At 37.8% G+C, this 18875-nt stretch overlaps 1 protein-coding gene across 2 annotated transcripts in view; it reads left to right on the top strand.

Moving 5' to 3' along the window:
* Window positions 1-18875, top strand: part of FYB1 (FYN binding protein 1) — a 42490-nt gene that overhangs the window by 5430 nt on the left and 18185 nt on the right. For both annotated transcript variants that reach the window (XM_071730648.1, XM_071730650.1), the window contains exons 2-7: window positions 409-1627; window positions 12957-13134; window positions 14853-14902; window positions 16162-16181; window positions 16925-16971; window positions 18280-18397. In XM_071730648.1, the coding sequence (XP_071586749.1) occupies window positions 535-1627; window positions 12957-13134; window positions 14853-14902; window positions 16162-16181; window positions 16925-16971; window positions 18280-18397 (1506 nt within the window). In that variant the 5' untranslated portion in view covers window positions 409-534. The remainder of the gene's footprint in view (window positions 1-408; window positions 1628-12956; window positions 13135-14852; window positions 14903-16161; window positions 16182-16924; window positions 16972-18279; window positions 18398-18875) is intronic.

Below are 18875 nucleotides of genomic sequence, written 5' to 3'. Positions count from 1 at the left end.
TGGTACATAAGCCAGGTCCTATTGCAGTTGGTATTTCTCACCACAGGATACTCCTATTTCTCAGGGCTACATTAAATTTAAGTAGTACGCATTTTCTTATTTAGATCTTCAGTTCCAGATTCCAGAAACATCCAGAACTCGTAGTATGCCCCAAATGACCTGCATGATCACTCACTAAAGGCAGTGCCTGCACTGAAAATTTTAAAAAGATTGTATAGCCACAGCAAGGATATAACAACATGTTCAGCTTCTCTAACCCTACAGGAAGATGTGCTGCAATATCTCCACAGCCAATCAGCAGTACTGCAAGCCTCAGACCAGGAAACTCTTTAAAGTACAGTATGTGTGAACATTGCAACAGACACTTTCTCATTTCTGTTCTTGCTTTTCTCTTCTTTATGCTTATAGAATGGCAAGATAAATGTGAAGGCACTAGTGGTGAAATTTGACAAGGGCAGCCACTCCACAGAGGATGTTTCTGGTAAAAGTCAACTTGCCAAAGTTCCAGGACGACCTACCCATACCAAATTACAGATGAGGAAAGCAGCACTTGACAAATTTGCAAGTCAAGGTCATGCAACTTCTGCTTCAGGACCCGGTACCATTCACAAACCTGTTCCTCCTAAGCCTTCTCCGGGGATCAAGCCTTCGGCCGATGATGAAACAGAAAAGGATCCAAAGCTCACATATTTGAAACCAGTGGCACAAAGGTTTGGGGTTCAGCTTAAAGCAACTAACAGAGAAAATTATGGAAATGCTGGTTGCTCTAAAGCCCCCACTCAAACCAGTGACCTGCCAAAAGAAGACCCAAACCAAAATGATGGAAAGATGCGATGTGCTAACGGGCCCACCAAAACCGGTGACAGTGCAGAAGAAGAGCCAACACCTCTGTGTCCAAAACCTGCAGGGAACAAGTTTCTTGACTCTGCTCCTCATGAGAAACAAAAAAGTTACCTGGGAGCAAAACCAAATTCCAATTTTACACCACAGGAAAGTGAGGCGAAGCCAACAGTTTCAAAAGTAACTGGACTCAGGAAAACATTCATGTCTCCAACACAAGAGAATGAGCCTAAGCCTCCTTCCTCTAAACCACCTCTTGCACAAAAACCTTCTCTAAACTATGAGGTGTCCCACAAAGAAGATGCTTGTAATAAAAGTGTGTTTCTGAAAAAAGGACTGTCAGGCCCTAGACAAAATGTGCGCTCATTTACAGTAGCAAAGGAAATGGATGGAAATAGTAACTGGGTTTCAGAAGCTGCAGGCCGCCATTTCTCTAACACAGCTCTGACGCCTACTGGATTTTGCTCCAGGTCATCTCCAGGTGACCCCAAAAATGTGGAAGAAAAGACAGAAGAAAAGGGAATGCTTGCTGCTAAGAAGATCTTTCTCAACAAAATCATGCAGGAAGAATCAGAATCTTCTTCCAAGTACCATAAGATGAGCACAGATCTTCTTGCAGGAAGGGTATCATGCATATCACAAGAGAAAGAGAATGAGCACAGGAGCTCAGGAGCCCTCAAACGGAAAGTCTTGCCCCCACTGTTCAAGCTGGGCCAGCCTCCAAAGAAGCCCAGCAGACCCCCCAGTGTGGACTTGGAAAGGTTCAGGAGGAGCATCCAAAAAGACAGTGAGTTGTCTCTGTTCTTGCTTTCTTGACTCTTGGCTTTTTTTACTACCTGTTGTTTTTTTCAGGTGGAATCCCCTGTTTGTTCAAAAATGACACAAAATTTGTGTTCCAGACAACCTCTTAAATCATTAACATGCATGTCTGTCACTTTCATTTAGGTCAGAAATTAAAATCACATTCTCCCTCCCTCACTGATACATAATAGGATGAATACTTTCTTTATATGGCTTCTTTTTTTCTCAAAACTACTTAGATAAGTATATAATTTGTGTCAGGGAGTGTGTTTGTATCAATGGACTTTAAGGTCTTGACTTCCTATAAATGAGATACTGATGTTCTGTGTCCTGTTCTCAACACTAGTTTTCTGGGCACACCTTGCTTGAGGGCCATCAAAATTATAACCTGTAGTGACCACATTTTTTTTTTTTTCTTTTTTGACTTTCACATAGTGACCCTCTAAGTTGCTGTATTTTAAGCTCCTTTAGAAAACTGAACAACAAGAAATTACAGAATCAATTGTTCCAGCTTGGAGCTGTATTAATTTTTTTAACTGGATCTGAATCCAGGCTCCCAACCCATCTCTTGGACTTAGTGGCTTCTGTTTGGTTTACATGACTTCAGTACTGTGGCAGTTTATAGCTCCTGAGGCTCTGCCTCACTATTTTTGCTAATAACCAAGCTTCTAAACTTTCTAATAATTACAATCCAGGTATGAATATTAGGGTCTGTCACTAGGTTTCTGTAAAATTTTATGTGGTCTTGTGTGAGAAGAGAGCATCTGTAAACACATTTGAAATATCTCAGAAAACGTAAATCCCTGTGATAAAAAGGAATTGCTGTGACTCCACTCCCTCAGAGTTCTGTTTCAACAGGTTCCTTTCACCACACAATCTGAGGAACTCAAAATATGCCCTTGAGAATCTCATGTGAAATTGTACTTTCCTAAAATTAGGCCCACTGTCACCTTCTTAAAGGAGAGATCACTTTTGCAGGTTTTTAAATCACCTGTATTTCAAAATTTTGTTAAGGTTTTCCTCTGATGTTTTTAGGCACTCTGACAATTCTAGGAAAAATAAAACCAGCCACTCCAGTGGGAAAGTGTGGTGCCAATGGACACATTTCTATTACAAGTTTTCTAGTAGTTCCAGTAGGCTTCCTCTTTTTTCTTATAGCAACAGGTTTTGGGAACTATGATTGTGTAAGAAATTCTGATTATATTTTAAAATCAAAGTCCAGAGGAAAGCTGCTCTTTATCTCAGTGCATGTGAGAAACAAGGACAGAAATGAGAATTTATTACTCTGTTAAATTTGTATGTTGCTGTTGGAGGGAGGGGTTCAGTTTATTTGGGTTTGGGTAGGTTTTACCCCCTTAATGCACAATTGGTTTCTTTGAGCTCAGGAAACAAAGACTATGTTCAAAACTCACGTGTTTTTTTAGCTTAAGTAATTTTAAACAGTTGTGTCCTGCAACTAATTGTAGTAGGTGGTACAGAGAGCTAAGTCATTTCTGAAACTGAGGGACATTTCACCTATTTTAGTCTGCCTTAAGCATGTCTGTTAGATTTAATTAAAATGATCAAACTTCGACTATTATATTTTCAGTGTAGTCATCAAGAAAAGGGGATGCTCAGTGGTGTGATTCAGAGTGTTAAAAGCTAGATCCCTAGTGTAGCTGGTGACAGGTGTTCTAAATAACTTCACACTGTGCATGTGCACCAGGTACATTAATGTAATTTAATTAATTTAAAAATTGTCCTTGTGCCTTCTGTATTTAGAACACCATACGGCTTGTGCTTCAACAGTTTTGAAAGCATGTAAGACTGGTCTTCCTGAGACAGAAGACAGTCAAAGAGGTTATGCCCAGATTAAAAAGTTCAGAGCTGAATTTCTCTAAGTGCAAAAGCTATACTGAAAACACAGTGTGCACGAAACTATGTATTCTGTTATTATTAGTTCCACTCAAAAATTAGGAGCAGATCACTAATATAAAATGCACTGTACTTTCTTGTCAACTGCTGCATCCTGATTTTCTTGGAAATATGGAAATATTCTCACATCTCCATGTTGAGCGTAGATCCTCAAATAGTATAAATTTGTGTCTCTCTGTAAAAGAAATACCCCAACATATCACAGTCTGAGCAGCTGCCCCTTCTCCACAGAGCACTGCTGAGTGTGCCTATCTTTACTTAAGTCCCCAAAGCAGTCTCAAGATGGAAAGACAGCATCAAATTATACCAAAAAATGTTTTCATTAAACAAAACAAATTAGAGCTTTGCTATGGAAACACCCAAAACAAACCAACACTAGGCAATTAATTTTTAAAAAATACTGCCTTTTTTTTAGTTTCTTCTAATATAATTAATGGAAGAATGGTTTTGTTCCAAACATATTATTAAATTATTTCAAATTTTATTTCTGCTTGCCATGCAGTTGTAGACATAAACCACTTTTTTGTCTTATTTTTAAACTAAGGGATGGAACATCTATTGTATGCATTTAAAATGAGTACTGTGAACAGGGCTGTAAGAATAATGCCAGAACTTTTGCTAGAAGGAGGATCTCCAGTCTTTGGGTCAGGGCAAGACTGAAAGGTATAGAAAACACATCAGTACAACATTTTTCATGGTGTCCCTTTACTTCAGCTTTTCCCTGCAGTAAGTAGACCTTGATGTTCTGTTTTGCTTCAAATAATGCACCTCATTTCTTTGGGCCCAGGACTCTCCATAGAACAGTTTTGGTAGAGTGACCAGATGTTTCAGAGTGAGTCCTGAACAAACTAATTTTCATTTCAGCAGTTTCTCACTATTGCTAAGCTAGTTGGAATTTTAAACTGGAATGACAAAACCTACCTGCTTTGGGAAGGCAGGAATTCGCTTTGAAAAACTGATTTTTATTTTGTTTTCTGTCATTTGTAGAATCAAAGTCATGTCAGGAAGATGCCACCCCCACAGCACAAATTCTTTCTGCTCACTACTTTGTCCTGTAATAGTTGCTTAATTTACTTCTGTGTTTCAGATGCTAAGTAAAAAGAGGTCTATCCTTTAGACGTTTAAATCTGCACTAGGGCAAAAGTTGGACTCTGTTCCAGATACACATGGTGGTTGTTACACAAGTGTTGTGGGCGTGTGCCTGAGGTGCAGAAAACCTTTTACTGCCTGATTTAAACCAGGACTTTGAAATCAGCTGTCTCAGAAGTATCAATTCACCCCTTTTTATTTAGTTGCTATCCTCTCCTGTGAAACCTAGTTTACTTTTTTTTTTTTCAGAATCAAGTATTCACTGATCACGAAACGGCTTTAAATGTTACAGGCTAAGGGACTCACCTCAGATGCAGCAGTCTTATTCAAGTATGGGAGGAGGATTTAAATTGTCCATCATGCCTTTATGAATACTAAGGGAGGCTGTTTTGTTGTTGGATGAGAAATTTCCACCTTGTCCTTAGAAAACTTCTATTATTAAAAATTCTGCAGATGTAAGATTCTTGCTTGATTGAAGTTTGACTATGAGTGCACTTCTGTTTTCCAGTGAAGGCAGGCTTTAAGAAATTCCTGTCTGGGCCTGTGAATACATGTCACTTCGGGAAATTCCTGTGTTACATCCCACTGCAGCAATTTTTCTCTGGGAGTATATCATACTTACATCAGCTCAGAATGAATAAGATGCATGGGCTTTCCAGAGTCAGAAATTAAAAGTAATGATACTGTTTTATAACATATACCCAAAGTGGAGAAAGGACTTTGTTAGAAAAAAAAGAAGAGAAGCAAATCATGTTCTGACAGCTTTCCACGTAAGGCCACAAAGTAACTGTTTATTTCAGAGGAGAGCTGCACCTGGGCCGGCCTCAGTGGGATGGTGCCTGCACAGATGGCCACCCACATGAAACCAGTTGAGGGCTCAGAGTACCCAGTGATCCAAACACTTCTGAGCACCCTCTGGAAAGTCAGCACTGGTGCTTCAGCCAGGGAGAGGATCCTGAGCTGTACTGTGAGAAACAAAAGGAAACTGTACTGCGTCTAGGAGACGTGTACGAAAATTCTCATGGTTTATAATTTGGGTTATCCTTAGATAACCCAAATCTGTATCTGCTTTCCTTGTTGAGGTCCTGTTCTGTGGTGGATTGTGTACACACGCAGTGACAAGATTACCTGAGTCAGGTAAGAGAAACAGAAAGAAACAAGAAATTAAAGTTTGAGGTGCATTTTCTAACTTAACACAGCACTTGAAATATTTTACAGTTCTGAGAAACAGAAGAATCAATTTTTCCAAGTTCCAAGAATTAAAGAATGACACTCAGCTGAAATATTGTCAAAGCTGTGCATTTGTCATGGAAATCAGACCACACTGTGTGAAATCACTTTTTTGGCAGCTTTATGCTAAAGCTGGAAAAAAAATTTTAATTTTTTTTCCGCAGGAACACAGAAATATCATGCTGGTGATGTTTTGGACGTGTTACTGGTACCAGTACTGGAGAATGCTTCTTGAACCTTAAAGGTCTCATGCTTAGCCAGCTAAAAACAAAACAAAACAAAACTAAAAACTAAAAACATACTAAACTTCTAAACTAAAGTACTAAACATATTAAAACTTCTCTTTGAGCTTAAAATCCTTAATTTCACTGTGTTTAAATAATATTTCCTTACTGTCTCAAAGATGTAAAACTATGCAGTATGCACTGTGTTTTAATTTGACAAAATATAAGCAATACTGCAGCAAATACTTCCATATTTTTATATTCTAGACCTGTTTTATTTCACAGAAATAAACACTTAATGAATATTTAACATTTGGTTGCATTACAGGGGTAACACTGCATAGGTTAATAAGTTGACTAATTAATGTAGTTATCAAAGTAGTTCACTACAGAAAACAGCCAGTCATTCCTGAAACCTGTGATCTGAATTATTAAATACTACAGTCAATATTCAGTGCTAATAGGGACAAAAAATACTAAGCATTTCAAAGTAAAGGAAGATTTTGAAATAGAGTACTACCAATTAATTTTATCCTAAAAGGTTCATTTTTATTAATTAATATTTCTGAGGTCATCACTTTCCACTTGAAACTGAACCCTCATAACTGCCTGCATCTGGGAAAATTATGCCTCTTGTTTTCCGATACTGAGTGGAAATTGTGCAGACCCCCACTATTTGAACATAAAACTTTGTTGCATGGTAATTTTTTATGCAAATGAAATTTTACCTATCCGTGTTTGTACATCTGTTATTCACTTTTAACTAGAACAGCATGCTATGTATGATATAAATTTTTTTTTTTTTGATTGAACAGGTTTATGAAATTACCAACCCTTTGACCATTTTTTTGGTTAGGGAAATAAATTGTTAGATTTTAAGTAAATTCTTACAGTACATTATCTCTTCCTTGCCTTCACATCATTATATGCATTTGCTTTTGCCTTCTGTTCAGATGTAAATTATTTATCAAAGATATTTAAAACTGTTGTTATCTTACATGCCCTCGATCTCTGAATGCTTCCAAAATCCATTCTTCTTTCTTGCATATGAAATTGTATCATGGAATATAAAATTAACTGTCCCAGATTTATAAATATTTCTTACTAGAAAAACAAGTAAGACTAGGTTTTTTTTTATCAGACAATAAAAAGTTTCTCCCACAGTTCAACTGGCAATGTATGTTTCTCTTTAGATAAGGATAGGGTGCTGTGCATATGGTCTGTAGTTTGAAATTACTTTCCTTGTGCCAGTTAGTATTGTCCAGACAAAACATTCTGAATATCTAACCTCATAATTAGTCACCACCAGGCTCAGTCCTGCAAACTCTTATGTGAAGAAGTACTCTAGATGAAATATATGGGGTTTTATTTGGGAGTTAGACCATGTATATTAATATTAATATTTTTCATTTGTTAGCCATTAATGTAGATATGGACGCTCACTGTCAGGTGTTCAGCCTTCATCTGCTTCTCTCCACAGTCTCACATAGCATGGGAAAATACCAAATAAGTGGTCTGGGACTTAAGATGTTATCTTCACGTCATTTTGAGGATGTAAGAAATTAAATTAAATGAAAATAAGCACTGCATGTTAAGCATCACATGAAATATCCTGGAGGCAGTCTGTGCATCTCCTCTGGAAACAAGATTTCCCAGCTGAGACTCATGAGTAGTTCTGCTTTAAAAAAGGCAAATCTTCTATCTGCTCTGATCATTTTTCTCATTATATATGAGCAACAGTCCAGCAGAGTAGTCTTAAATGGATGGAGACATGTACAAGGTCTCCATTTTCCCTTTTTCCCTTCTCAAAAATTCCACTTTTTTGGGGGGGCATGTGAATTCTTTCATACAAATCTGAAAAAACAGCTTTACCATCAAGGTGTAGAAGCAGCAGAGACGAGAATAAAAAGAGGACAAAAGAAAAGAAAATGAAGATAAGATTGTAACTGGCCATTTCTTAAAGTGAGGTCTGGACTCAGGGAGGGCAATAATCAAAACCTTTATTTTTTCAAAGTGTTTTAATATCTCAAATAATCTTTGTGTCTCTGCCATTACAGTATGTCTTTCAACAGCATAATTAAAATGTTGTAATGTTTTAGGTTTACCTTCTTACTTTGAGTAGCTCCAAAGCGGCATAATTGCAAAGCTTGGCTTGCATCTAACTGAATGTGCAGGTTAGGGAAGCTGAGCAGAGAGCAGCTCTCTGCAAATTATGAATAAAATAGGAAGTGGGTGATGAGCTGCTTCTGATGTTGCTGCAGGTTCTTAGCAAGCCCTTTGTAAAAAAGCAGAAAACTTCCCAGATCTCGCTTGTAGAAATGGTGTTTTGCAGTGTAACTGAAAACTGGTTTTGCACTTGCAAAGTATCTCAGAAGCATCTTGTTTTATAGAACGGTGTTTCTTTAAAAACACAAAACTTCTGACCATGTAACTGCTTGAAAAATCCTGAAGTTCTTTTTTATAAAACGTATATAAATTCATTAAGAAGTCTAAAAATCCTGCAGGATGTTTGGAGTCTCCTTGTAGTAAATGATCACTGTCAGGTTTTCTTCACATGAATAAAAGCAGAGAGAGCTGATATCTCATTAGTAAATCACTGCATCAGGGGTCAAAGGGATTACGATCCTGCCAGAGGCCATACTACAGGTCAAAGGAAAAAGGACGTGGTCTGCTCATTAGGATATTATGAGAATAAACAGTTTTTCCCCTGTGTGTGCAAGAAGTTGCCTTGTTACGTCTTCTCACAGATGTTTATTGCTTTATATTTATAGTGAAGTTGGTGTAATCAGAGTGAACTTGAAATGGAAGGTAGTGTACTATCCATTATTTTACTGTTCCAGTTTTTTTCAGTATGCAATCCTGGACTAAAAGTTTCTGGGTTGAGGGAATATATGGCTTAGATGCTACAGTCTGATACCTTAAGCATAATTAAGAGTTAAGTCTCTGCCATTAAGGCTGGGCTGCATAGAAACTGGAGGCCAAGGTAATGCATTTTCAAGAGAGTACATTGCTGGTAAGGTGGTGTACAGCTCATTTGGAGATAGCTGGAATTTTCAAAGCACTATTGACTTTGAAGGTAGGTATACATTTTTGCTGAAGTCCAGCCAAGGTATGAGAAAAATATGAATAGTTGAAGGCAGACCATGCTCTGACAGAATGGGATAGTTTTGTACTTCATGGCAGATTCTAAAAATTATTATTTGTCATTATTGCCAGATAAAAGCTTTGTACCAAGAAATCACATTTGATTGCAGTACAATTTGAAGCTATAGTCAGGGTTTCTATCTTCACCCAATTGATGTTGAACTGCCAGCATGGGTGCTAAATTATTTTTTTTTCCTTTAGCTGCTTCATTTCAGCTCATGTTGGTGCTTAGACATTGTTTTTCATGAACATGCCAATCTCTTACCAAAGCAGTGAGACACCCTGGTATCTTGAGAGTTACATAGAGACATGTCATTTCAGCTTTGCCAGAGCTTCAGGTTTTGAACTAGTTTCTCTTTGAGTTCATAAAGAAGAGTCATGGAAATTACTGAGGATTGTCATATGTGGGTTGATTTCTTCCAAGACTGTGGAACACAGAATATTTGCACATGAGGATAAGATTGCTTTTTCCTCTATATGTTATGTTAGCTACCAAAGAGCTATCAATATCTCTGCCTCACAAGCCAAGAATGGTAAGGGTCAAAATTACAAGCTTTTTATACCAAAACAATTTCAGTATCCTGAACGTCCTGATATATAAACGTTCTCCAAATATGTAGGTGACATTTTGGTCAGTGCAGGAATCGAAGTTGATTGAGAAGGTTCCCAGAGAACAGAAGTTTTTGCAGTTATCTTTCCACATTTCTGCTGTAAATGCTGAAGCTCTGGGCATTGTTAGAGAAGTCTAATGCCACAAGCAGCAGTGTAATAGGGTATTTGGTACTTTCTGTGGACCATTTCTATGACAAGTTTCTCTTAGCTGCTATACAGCTGCATGGGTTTTGAGGAACTCATTCATTTCTATCTGTTCTGTCATTCCTTTGTGAAGAGCTTCAGTTCCTGCATCTGTTTCTGTATCTGTTTCTTCAGTCCAGAACAGCATTTAAAAAAGCTGAGAGTACCAAGAAGAGACAAGAGGCTATTTGGAAACTGAGGTGTTAGTACTCAAAGATACCATACAGACATTGTCCTTTACACTATTTCCTGTGATGAGAGTGCTTTGGGTGCATGTGAAGCCAAGATGTAGTTTTATGTTGATTTCTTGTTATGAGTGTCTGGAGTTGACTTCAGTTTCACTACCAGAACAGAGTCTTTGTGTGTCCTCACAGTACCAAGGGTCTCAGAGACACAGAGATGGGACTGAAGTAAAAATGAAATACTCCATTGAAACAGGAAACAAAACGCTACTGGAGCATTCTGATAGCTTTGATAATATGGGCCTGATTACAACATTTTTTTCATTACAATTCATTTTTCATGTCACCTTCCTACTAAACTTGTCCCATTAATTTCAGTACTAGAATTAATGCAGTTTACACCCACATCAGTTCAGATAGTTACAACCCTAAAGACAGGGAAGTAAGGAAAAAACCCACAAAACAAAAGCAGTATTTCATTAGTATGGTGACCTTTTAGTTATTGTTAGAATCCAGCAATGTACATACATTAAAGGGACAGGATTTTCACCCGCTATACTTAAAAATAAGCACTTAATCTAAAATGCATGTGTTGTCCTTTACTGACTCAATTTCCTATTGCCCAGATTTGGTTCTCAAGAGACATCATATGAATGAAGTATTATGCACAGAGACTTAGGCAGAATTTTTACCTTAGTCCTACAAACTAATCACAATGAAGTAATGTTGTATGATGACATGAAGCAGGTATGCCTGTTGTGTATATACACAACACTGCATTAGGGCAAAATAGATATAAACATAGAAAAAATTATATATTCCCTGTTGAAACACAACTATAACTCATTAATACCAATTAATATGGCTTTTATGAAAAAAATCTTTCTGGCTTCTTTATTTTTTTAGAATGTACTTAAAAGATTCCAGCTGCAGATACATGCTCAGATTGTCAGTCCAATTCATCTTCAGGAGTGACTTTAGTACAGTAAGAGTCTGTGGATGAATAAAAACTGTAGAGAATTAAATGCAAATATGGAGTCCTCAGAGACTCAGATGCAAGAAGAGCACAATCATATGTAATTTTGGCTCATTTGAATGAAGCTTGTCTTTACTTAAATGCAAATATATGTGCAAAATTAAGCAATGTAAACCATACCTGTGAAATTAAGTAGTATTATGCCTGAGGAAAACATCTAGGCATTATAAACATCTCTGTAGTTGAGTAAGGACAATGATGTGATAGAAGTCTAATGAATAATGGTTGTCAGCTGGCAACTCTTTTTCTGTTTAATTTGAGTTTATAAGTTTCTAAATTTCATTGAAATGGTGAGAATTACAAACCATTCTTTATCTGGCCATATCATTACCAACTGTATCCAGAGGATTTCAGTATTTTCTCTGATTTTCATCCCTCATTCTGTTTTGGAAGTGCAGATGTCTGAATACCAACTTGAGGCCATTAACAAAGAGCTTTTATTCAAAAACTTTGTAAATATGTGAAGATATATATTATATGAATAGATGTGATACCATATAAATTTATTCTTAGCATATCTTAAATTGTAAGGGTCTGCTTTTGCACAATGAATGTTTCTTAGCAAAAGCACCAAAGAATTCACCTGTAATCAGCAACGTGGAGACTTTCAGTACTTTGCTGTTTAAGTAATGGAGGAATTTAAAAGGTTTCAAAAATGCTGTTCTTAACATGTGTGTTAACAAGTTGCTTCAAGAAGACAGGAAGCCAAAACCCAGATATTTTTGAGTTCTGTGTTAGTTAGCAGAAAAACTATCTGGGTTTGGTGATTTTGCTTTGATTTCTCTCTCATGAGAGGTCCTTCTAAATAGAATCTACTTTTTCTGTCTTCTGTACTCTTCCATAGGTTTTGTTAGATTTTTCTCCATATAGCTCGGGAGAATTCTTTCTGTGTAACTTTTAATCTGCTCTTGATACTTGGAATAAAACTCTAGGTTTAACATCATGGCATCCAAACAGTGACTTCATCTGGTTTTGTTGAACAACCTCTCATCAAGAACTTTCAAAGCAATAGTTACTATGATTTTGTTGTGGCTTGCACATGGAACATGAAGTCAGTGCAGCACACACGAACACCGGCCAACTCATGTAATTATGGCTCCTAGAGCACTGCATCATTTTGTTTTTAGTGTTGCACCTGCTTGTTGAGGGTGTAGCTTCTGTGTAGTTTCTCAAACTGCCACTTTTCGAGTGCGGGCTTGCTAGAAAATTAAGTCCAGCTTTTCACAATTTACATTGCAAATATGTTTGAAGATGTACAGGCACTTGCACATCTCTTAATCAATGCCATAATATCTTTTAATCTCTCATCCCTTCCCTTGAAACTCTCTGAGCAAGGAAAACTCCAGCAAGACTGCACAGTGCACATGAGAAACTCTGCAGATGGTCTTGTAAAGCAAGTTATAGAACTAAATTATAATTTCTTTTTAAAGAATAAGAACTTGTATACTCAATGGACTGATTTTTTTTATGCCTTGTGCATGTCTTCACAAAGGCACTTTCAAGGCCTTCTACAGGCAGTATGTTCTTCTAGGCAAAGCTTTTCTTCACCAAATGTGTGTAAAAAGCAGATTCATCGAAATATATTTGCTCTGGGGTATGTGCAGTACTGATATTTTTACCTTGTAAAATTTTCATGCAAATATTGAGGTCCCTTCCTCAGCTGTTTGCTCAATAAATTCAGCCTATTCTGTTTTTTCTCAGCCTCTGAAAATTTAGGTGTGAAACAGGCAGCACCTTCCCCAGCAGCACTTCCACAACCTGCTCGCTTACAACCCTCTGCTGCACAATTGCCACCTCCTCCACCAGCTGACCCGCCTCTGCAATGGCCTTCAGCTCCCAGCCTGCCTCCCAGAACCGGCAAACCCAACTCTGAAAAAATGTAAGTGAACATAAACCTCCATGTCTGTCTTTTCTCAATTCTCTTATGCCTATTACTTGGCTCACGAAGCAGACCATTCCAGGTATCTGCAAGACTGAGGTCTCACACCAATTTCCTTGTTCTACCCTGCCTCTGGCCTGTTAAAAATTAGGGTTTGTTTAGCTTCAGTCCAGAAGCTACACTGCTTTCTGCCCCATGGGTAAGGGAAGGTCACAGAGAACAGATACCCTGCTGGGGTTTTGTTGGGTTTTTGTGTGTGTGTGTGGTTTTGTTTGTTTGGGTTTTGTTTTGTTTGTTTTTGTTGTCTGGGGGATTTTTTTGTTGGTTTGGTTTTGTGGTTGTTGTCGTGTTTGTTTGTTTGTGTTTGTTTTCTTTGATCCTGAAGGGTGCAAAAATTTCATACCCTGGTATAAAATCAGTTAAAATAATAACTGAAGCTGTTCCCCGCGTGTTTCTGGAGGTTGAGGGCCAGGAGGGTCTATCAGTCGATAAACCAGGAAACAGCTTTGAAAGCGAGAGATACTGAGCTCAGCCCTGCAAGTGAAACTGTGCCCGGAGCCACATCGTGACCTCCTGTGATAACACCAACAAGCCTCTGTTGCACATGCGGCTCTTTTCTTTATCCTTCTTTGAAGAGCTGCACACAAAAGAGGAACCTCCCAGCTACACTGGCACTTTGGCCTCGTGTCAAAACTGCGAGGAAACAAACTGAGCCTGGGTAAAAGGAGCAGCGATCGGCAGGCTGCAAGAACGAGGCATCAGAGAGGAGGTGCCTGCGTGCTCCGCTCTGCCGTGATGGGGCACTGGGAAGGCTCCGTGTGTCCCCAAAGCCACCGCCCCATCTGGCGGCCGCCCCGCTCGTCCTGCCCTGCCCCTTGGGTGCCACTGCCGATGGCTGACAGCCAAGGGTGTCTGCTCTGCCTCCAGGGACATTGTCCTTCTCTTCGGCCTGCCCTCTGCTAAAAATGCGTGCCTGGGTGCTGGCACGTTTTCTGTCTCCCTGTCTTTCTCAGTGCTTTCTTCATCAGGCCGTTTTAAAAAGATCGCTTTCTGCTTTTAAGTCCTTTCTTTGATTACAGCTCTTGATGATGACTGGCAGTCCCGAATTCTTTAAGCTATTACAAGGTATTATAAAGTTAAAAGTCCCTGGTGTTATTGTTAGTCACATTGTCAGTTTCTGGCTTCTCTCAATTTGACAGCACTTTTAAATCTACAAACATCAGAGGTATTTTTACCTGGCCTAACCTTATAGCTTGCTAGACTTTAAACTCTGTAACCAAGGAGCAAGTCTTGCAGCTATATTTAACATTGTGCAAAAGTCTGGCATTCTGCTTGTGCATTGTGTAAGAATCCTTCATCTGTGAAGGTGATTAAAAAGTCCCAACAGATACTTTCCATTCAGTCAGCCCACCTGCCTATTGTACTTTTCATACCACAGTAATCTCCATCACATCTGAGCACCTTTGGCTCATTTTTCCCTATACTCTGGATCAAGGTGTTTCCATGATAAAAAAAAAAAAAACAAAAAAAAAGAAAACAAATTTCATATCAGAGGAACAATTTAGACAGTATCTTGTGGGTAGGTAAGTGGCATATAGGTCTCTAGAGTGTCCAGCCAGTGTAATAGCTGAAAAAAAGGATGAGCTCAATGGTGAATTAAAATGCAATAATAAACCCATCCTCAAAGTTTTTACATGTCCACTTTTTCGTTTTTACAGAAGTCCAGACAATGAAGAAAGCTATGATGACATTGAATTTCTTTCACAGGGTAAGATGCATACATTTTAATTAGTGGCAGCTATATGAAGCTGTAAGCATATTGCATTTATAAGATAAGAAGAGCATGTTGTATTCATGAGTGACTTGTGTAATTAATTATTCTTCTTCAGCAGTTTTATGGGTGAATATGGTTGCCTCATAACACTAATTATCCCATAGTTAATCTGACAGACTCTCAGAAACTGCTTTATGAATTTCCCCTCTCCATGCTTTTGGGTTTTTTTGGGGGTGTGGGTTTTTTTTTGTTGTTGTTGTTGTTTTGTTTGGTTTTTTGTTTTTGTTTTTTTTGGGGGGGGTTTTTTTGGTGGTTTTTTTTTTTTTTTTTGGTTTTGTTTGTTTGTTTCTTTGGTTTTGTTGTTGTTGGTTTTTTTTAGAAATATGCTGGGATGGTAAATTACTATAAATTACTAGATTTTCAAATCTGAACCAAAATGAATGCTGCTCTTTCAGTGTTGAAGTTGTGTGCTCTGGTGAAGCAGGCATTGTTTTATACTTGATTTAAAAAAAAAAAAAATGTTGACTGTGTTTTTAATGTTTCTTTGTGGTCTCCCTCCAATAAGAGTCAGTGAGTTGCTATGTTGTACCAGGAGCAGCCAGAGAAGCAGATTGTGACACAAAGAATTTCAATCTGCCTTCTGATCTCTCCTCAAGAGGACCTGGTCTGTGCCAGGCACAGTATGCATCATTTACTGTGCTAGCCATCCCTGCTGTACAATAATGGGGGCTGCAAAGCTGAAACTGAGGGCAGCTCTTTTCTTACCTACCTACCTACCTGCAGACTTAGGAGGAAGAAGAAGTTTCACAAAGTTTCTTCAGCAGCAGCTCAGGAAAGATGCTGGTTTAGGAGAAAAGCCTTTAGCCTCATTCAGCTGCTGGGCTGGTGCAAGCAATTTTTTTTAGATGTGTGGATTGACCAGGTTTTTAACAACTACTTTCTTGTATAAATGGGCATTTTTGTAAATAAATAGAATAGTTACAAAAAAAATTTTGAAACAGGTTTTCCACTTTGTTTCAAATACAGGGAGAAATATACTATTTTGTAGCTATTTCTGGTTGATGGTGATGTACAAACACAACCTGAAAAAACTCTGACCTTTGCATTCGTGCCATCATTAAAAGCCAGGAGCCTGAATGTATTTTCAGTTAATATCACTGTTATTACTAGCAGTTCATAAATAGTTAATTCTAAAATTAATTGGGTTTTGAACAGCAAAAAATAATATTGTGGTTTTCTTTTTTGTCATATAGGTCATGGAAATACAGAGAGGGTAAGTGTTGTCCTCCATGATAAACCTATCCTATTTATCAAAAACTCATAAAATTACTAAAATCTCTTCAATGGGTTAGAAAGTTTATTTTAGAATTAATCTAATGCACTGACAGTAAATTGTGGAAGCACTTACTTTTTGTGAAGGACATAAATAAAACTTGGGTAAGCAGAGCAAACTGAACACTGAAATTTATTAAAGCAAAACAAAACAAAACCATCCCTTTTATTTTCACTGACACTTCCATTCACTAAAATTTTCCAATACAAGGGTCCTGTTCCACTGTAGTGATAACCACATGTTCTGGTCATACACAGGTTTGGATCATGTCTTTAAGTACCTGGCTGTATTACGACTAAAGCAGTATCTGGAACCTTAATCTAAGTCCTATTTAGATCCCTGGTGTTGCAGTTTAACTACTGACACCTTCATAGCAGTTCAGTACTCCGCACAGATGAAGGCTTTCTAGGACTAACACTAATTAAAACATCCACTAGCAGTGTGCTAGAGTGATGGAAACAATCAAGGACTTTATAGTTTCTGTTTCATAGATGCTAAGTCAGAAAAAGGAAAATATAGTGGGTCTGAGTAATGTAGTAACTTGGTTTGGGAAGATCAAATTGCTTTGTAATTATATTTTGCTGTAAATGTTTTTATGTAGTTTGAATAAAGCATAGCAGGTCCATTTTCTTCATGGTTTTCCAAATGTATCCAAGGCACTGAAAACTGATTTTATCTTGCAGGGCCAAGAAAGTGATGGAGAGATGTATGAAGACATAAATGATATCAGGTAGTAATTTTAAACTCTAAAACCTATTATATCCTTATTACTAAAAGGTTAATAAAAAAGATAGTTCATCCTGCACAAAAACATGATTCCACTACTCTTTCTGCCATGCATTATTATGTTCATTCATTTCACCTAGAAAAAGCCTGGTTTTTCACAGGTTATTTCCTCCTTAGATCTATTATAGCATAGGCTAGAAAAACTCCTGCAATAAAACCATGTGGTTACTGTGATCTAGTCTGATTTCTGGCCTTTGGAGCATGTGAGAATCACTGTTAGGGATTACAACCTAGGAGAAAAATAAGCTCAGCCCTAGGAGCTATGGTCTCAGATAAAGCTTTTGTTATGGTTGGTTTTTGTTCTTTCTAGACAAATATACTTAGAGAGGCTCAACTTAAAGATTTTGTAGCATAGCTACAGAGCCAGAATATGAGTTCTGGTGATTCTTTTGCCGTTTAGACATTTTCTTGTCTCTTGCCCTGATAATGTCCAGTAAGTATGTGATTCACTGTATGACAATAGCCAAAGAAAAGCTCTAATTCTCTTGGAATAAGGAACAGTCTAAATTTCCTATACAAAAATATCTTGTTTCAGATGTAGAATGACTTTCAGAAAAAAATTGTTGAATTCCCTTTGAAAATAGATAATATAAAAACTACACAGTCAAAACAAGGGGTCCTCATTCCATCTTGTTTGTTTGTTTGTTTGTTTATTTTAATTAAAGTCAGAGCATATCTGTCTAGCAAAAATACCAAAAACAAGAAGGGAGACTCAGTCCAGGAATCCAAGAGGATTTGTAAAGCATAGCTCTTCCAGACAAAATGTTGGCAGCAAACAGTATGTCTGTAGCTACATTCCTGATTACATCCCAGAGCCCAGATCTCAGTACCATTCTGTACATGAGGCACAGCAGAAAATATGCCCTGGAGTGATAGGCACGTGTGTGATGTGCAGGATGCAGGGCAGGATGTAACAGCTACAGCCAGTGCCACAACACCTAGGCTGTTAAAAGTTTCCAACCTTGCTTGCCAAAACTAGCTTAGAAATGTTTAGACATTCACATGTAAAGCCAGTTTCTTATCTCCAGAAAACTCTGGTGTACTTAAGGACAGACACTTTAAATTACATATATAATATAAGAGAAAGGGCTTCTTACTCTATCTGTTGCAGCCACACTAGGGCTTAGTATCTTTAACTTTAATTTTCCTGTAAGAAGACTTTTTCCATCACATAGAGGTCTTTGTTAACCTTGGGTAAGCTCTGGTGAGATTTGCTTCCCTGCTACACTGAGTCCTGGCACTGCATTTTCAGATCACCAAGGCAAAAAGAAAAGAAGCAGGAGAAAGAAGAAAAGAGAAAAATGGACCAGGAGAAGAAAGAACAAAAGGAAAAAGAAAAGAAAGAGCAGGAAATCAGGAAGAAGTTCAAAGTAAGCTTTTTGGGTTTTAATCTGGCCAAAGACATATAAAAACCATTATTTAGCATTGTCAGATTCACAGTACACTCATCATCTGGCTGTAAAACTCTATATTATGGTAAGTAGTTCAAGCATCTGGGTAAATTCTGAATAAAGGCTTAAGCTATTTTTTTTTATGTTTGGCATGCTCTTAACTTCGAGCTCTTCAAATTCTCCCAATGTAAAAAAATGGAAACATTTCCATTCACTTTTCTATAAAAAAACTATTTATGCCACTAGAATAGTATCAAAAGTCTTTAATGAAAGTGAGAATTGGAAAAAAAAAGTATCCATTGTTTAACAGATGTCAACATTGTATTCCAACACAATGCCCTTCCCTTGGTCTAAAGGGAACAGAAATTGCAGCCTAAAATGGGGAGGAAGGGAACAGGGCAAGTGTAAGGGGAAGCTACAGTCCATATCAAAACCTAGAGGCTAAATTATGAGACAG

This window comes from Heliangelus exortis, chromosome Z (assembly GCF_036169615.1).
Source record: "Heliangelus exortis chromosome Z, bHelExo1.hap1, whole genome shotgun sequence".
Classification (NCBI taxonomy): domain Eukaryota; kingdom Metazoa; phylum Chordata; class Aves; order Apodiformes; family Trochilidae; genus Heliangelus; species Heliangelus exortis.
This window is presented reverse-complemented; position numbering and strand designations above follow the sequence as displayed.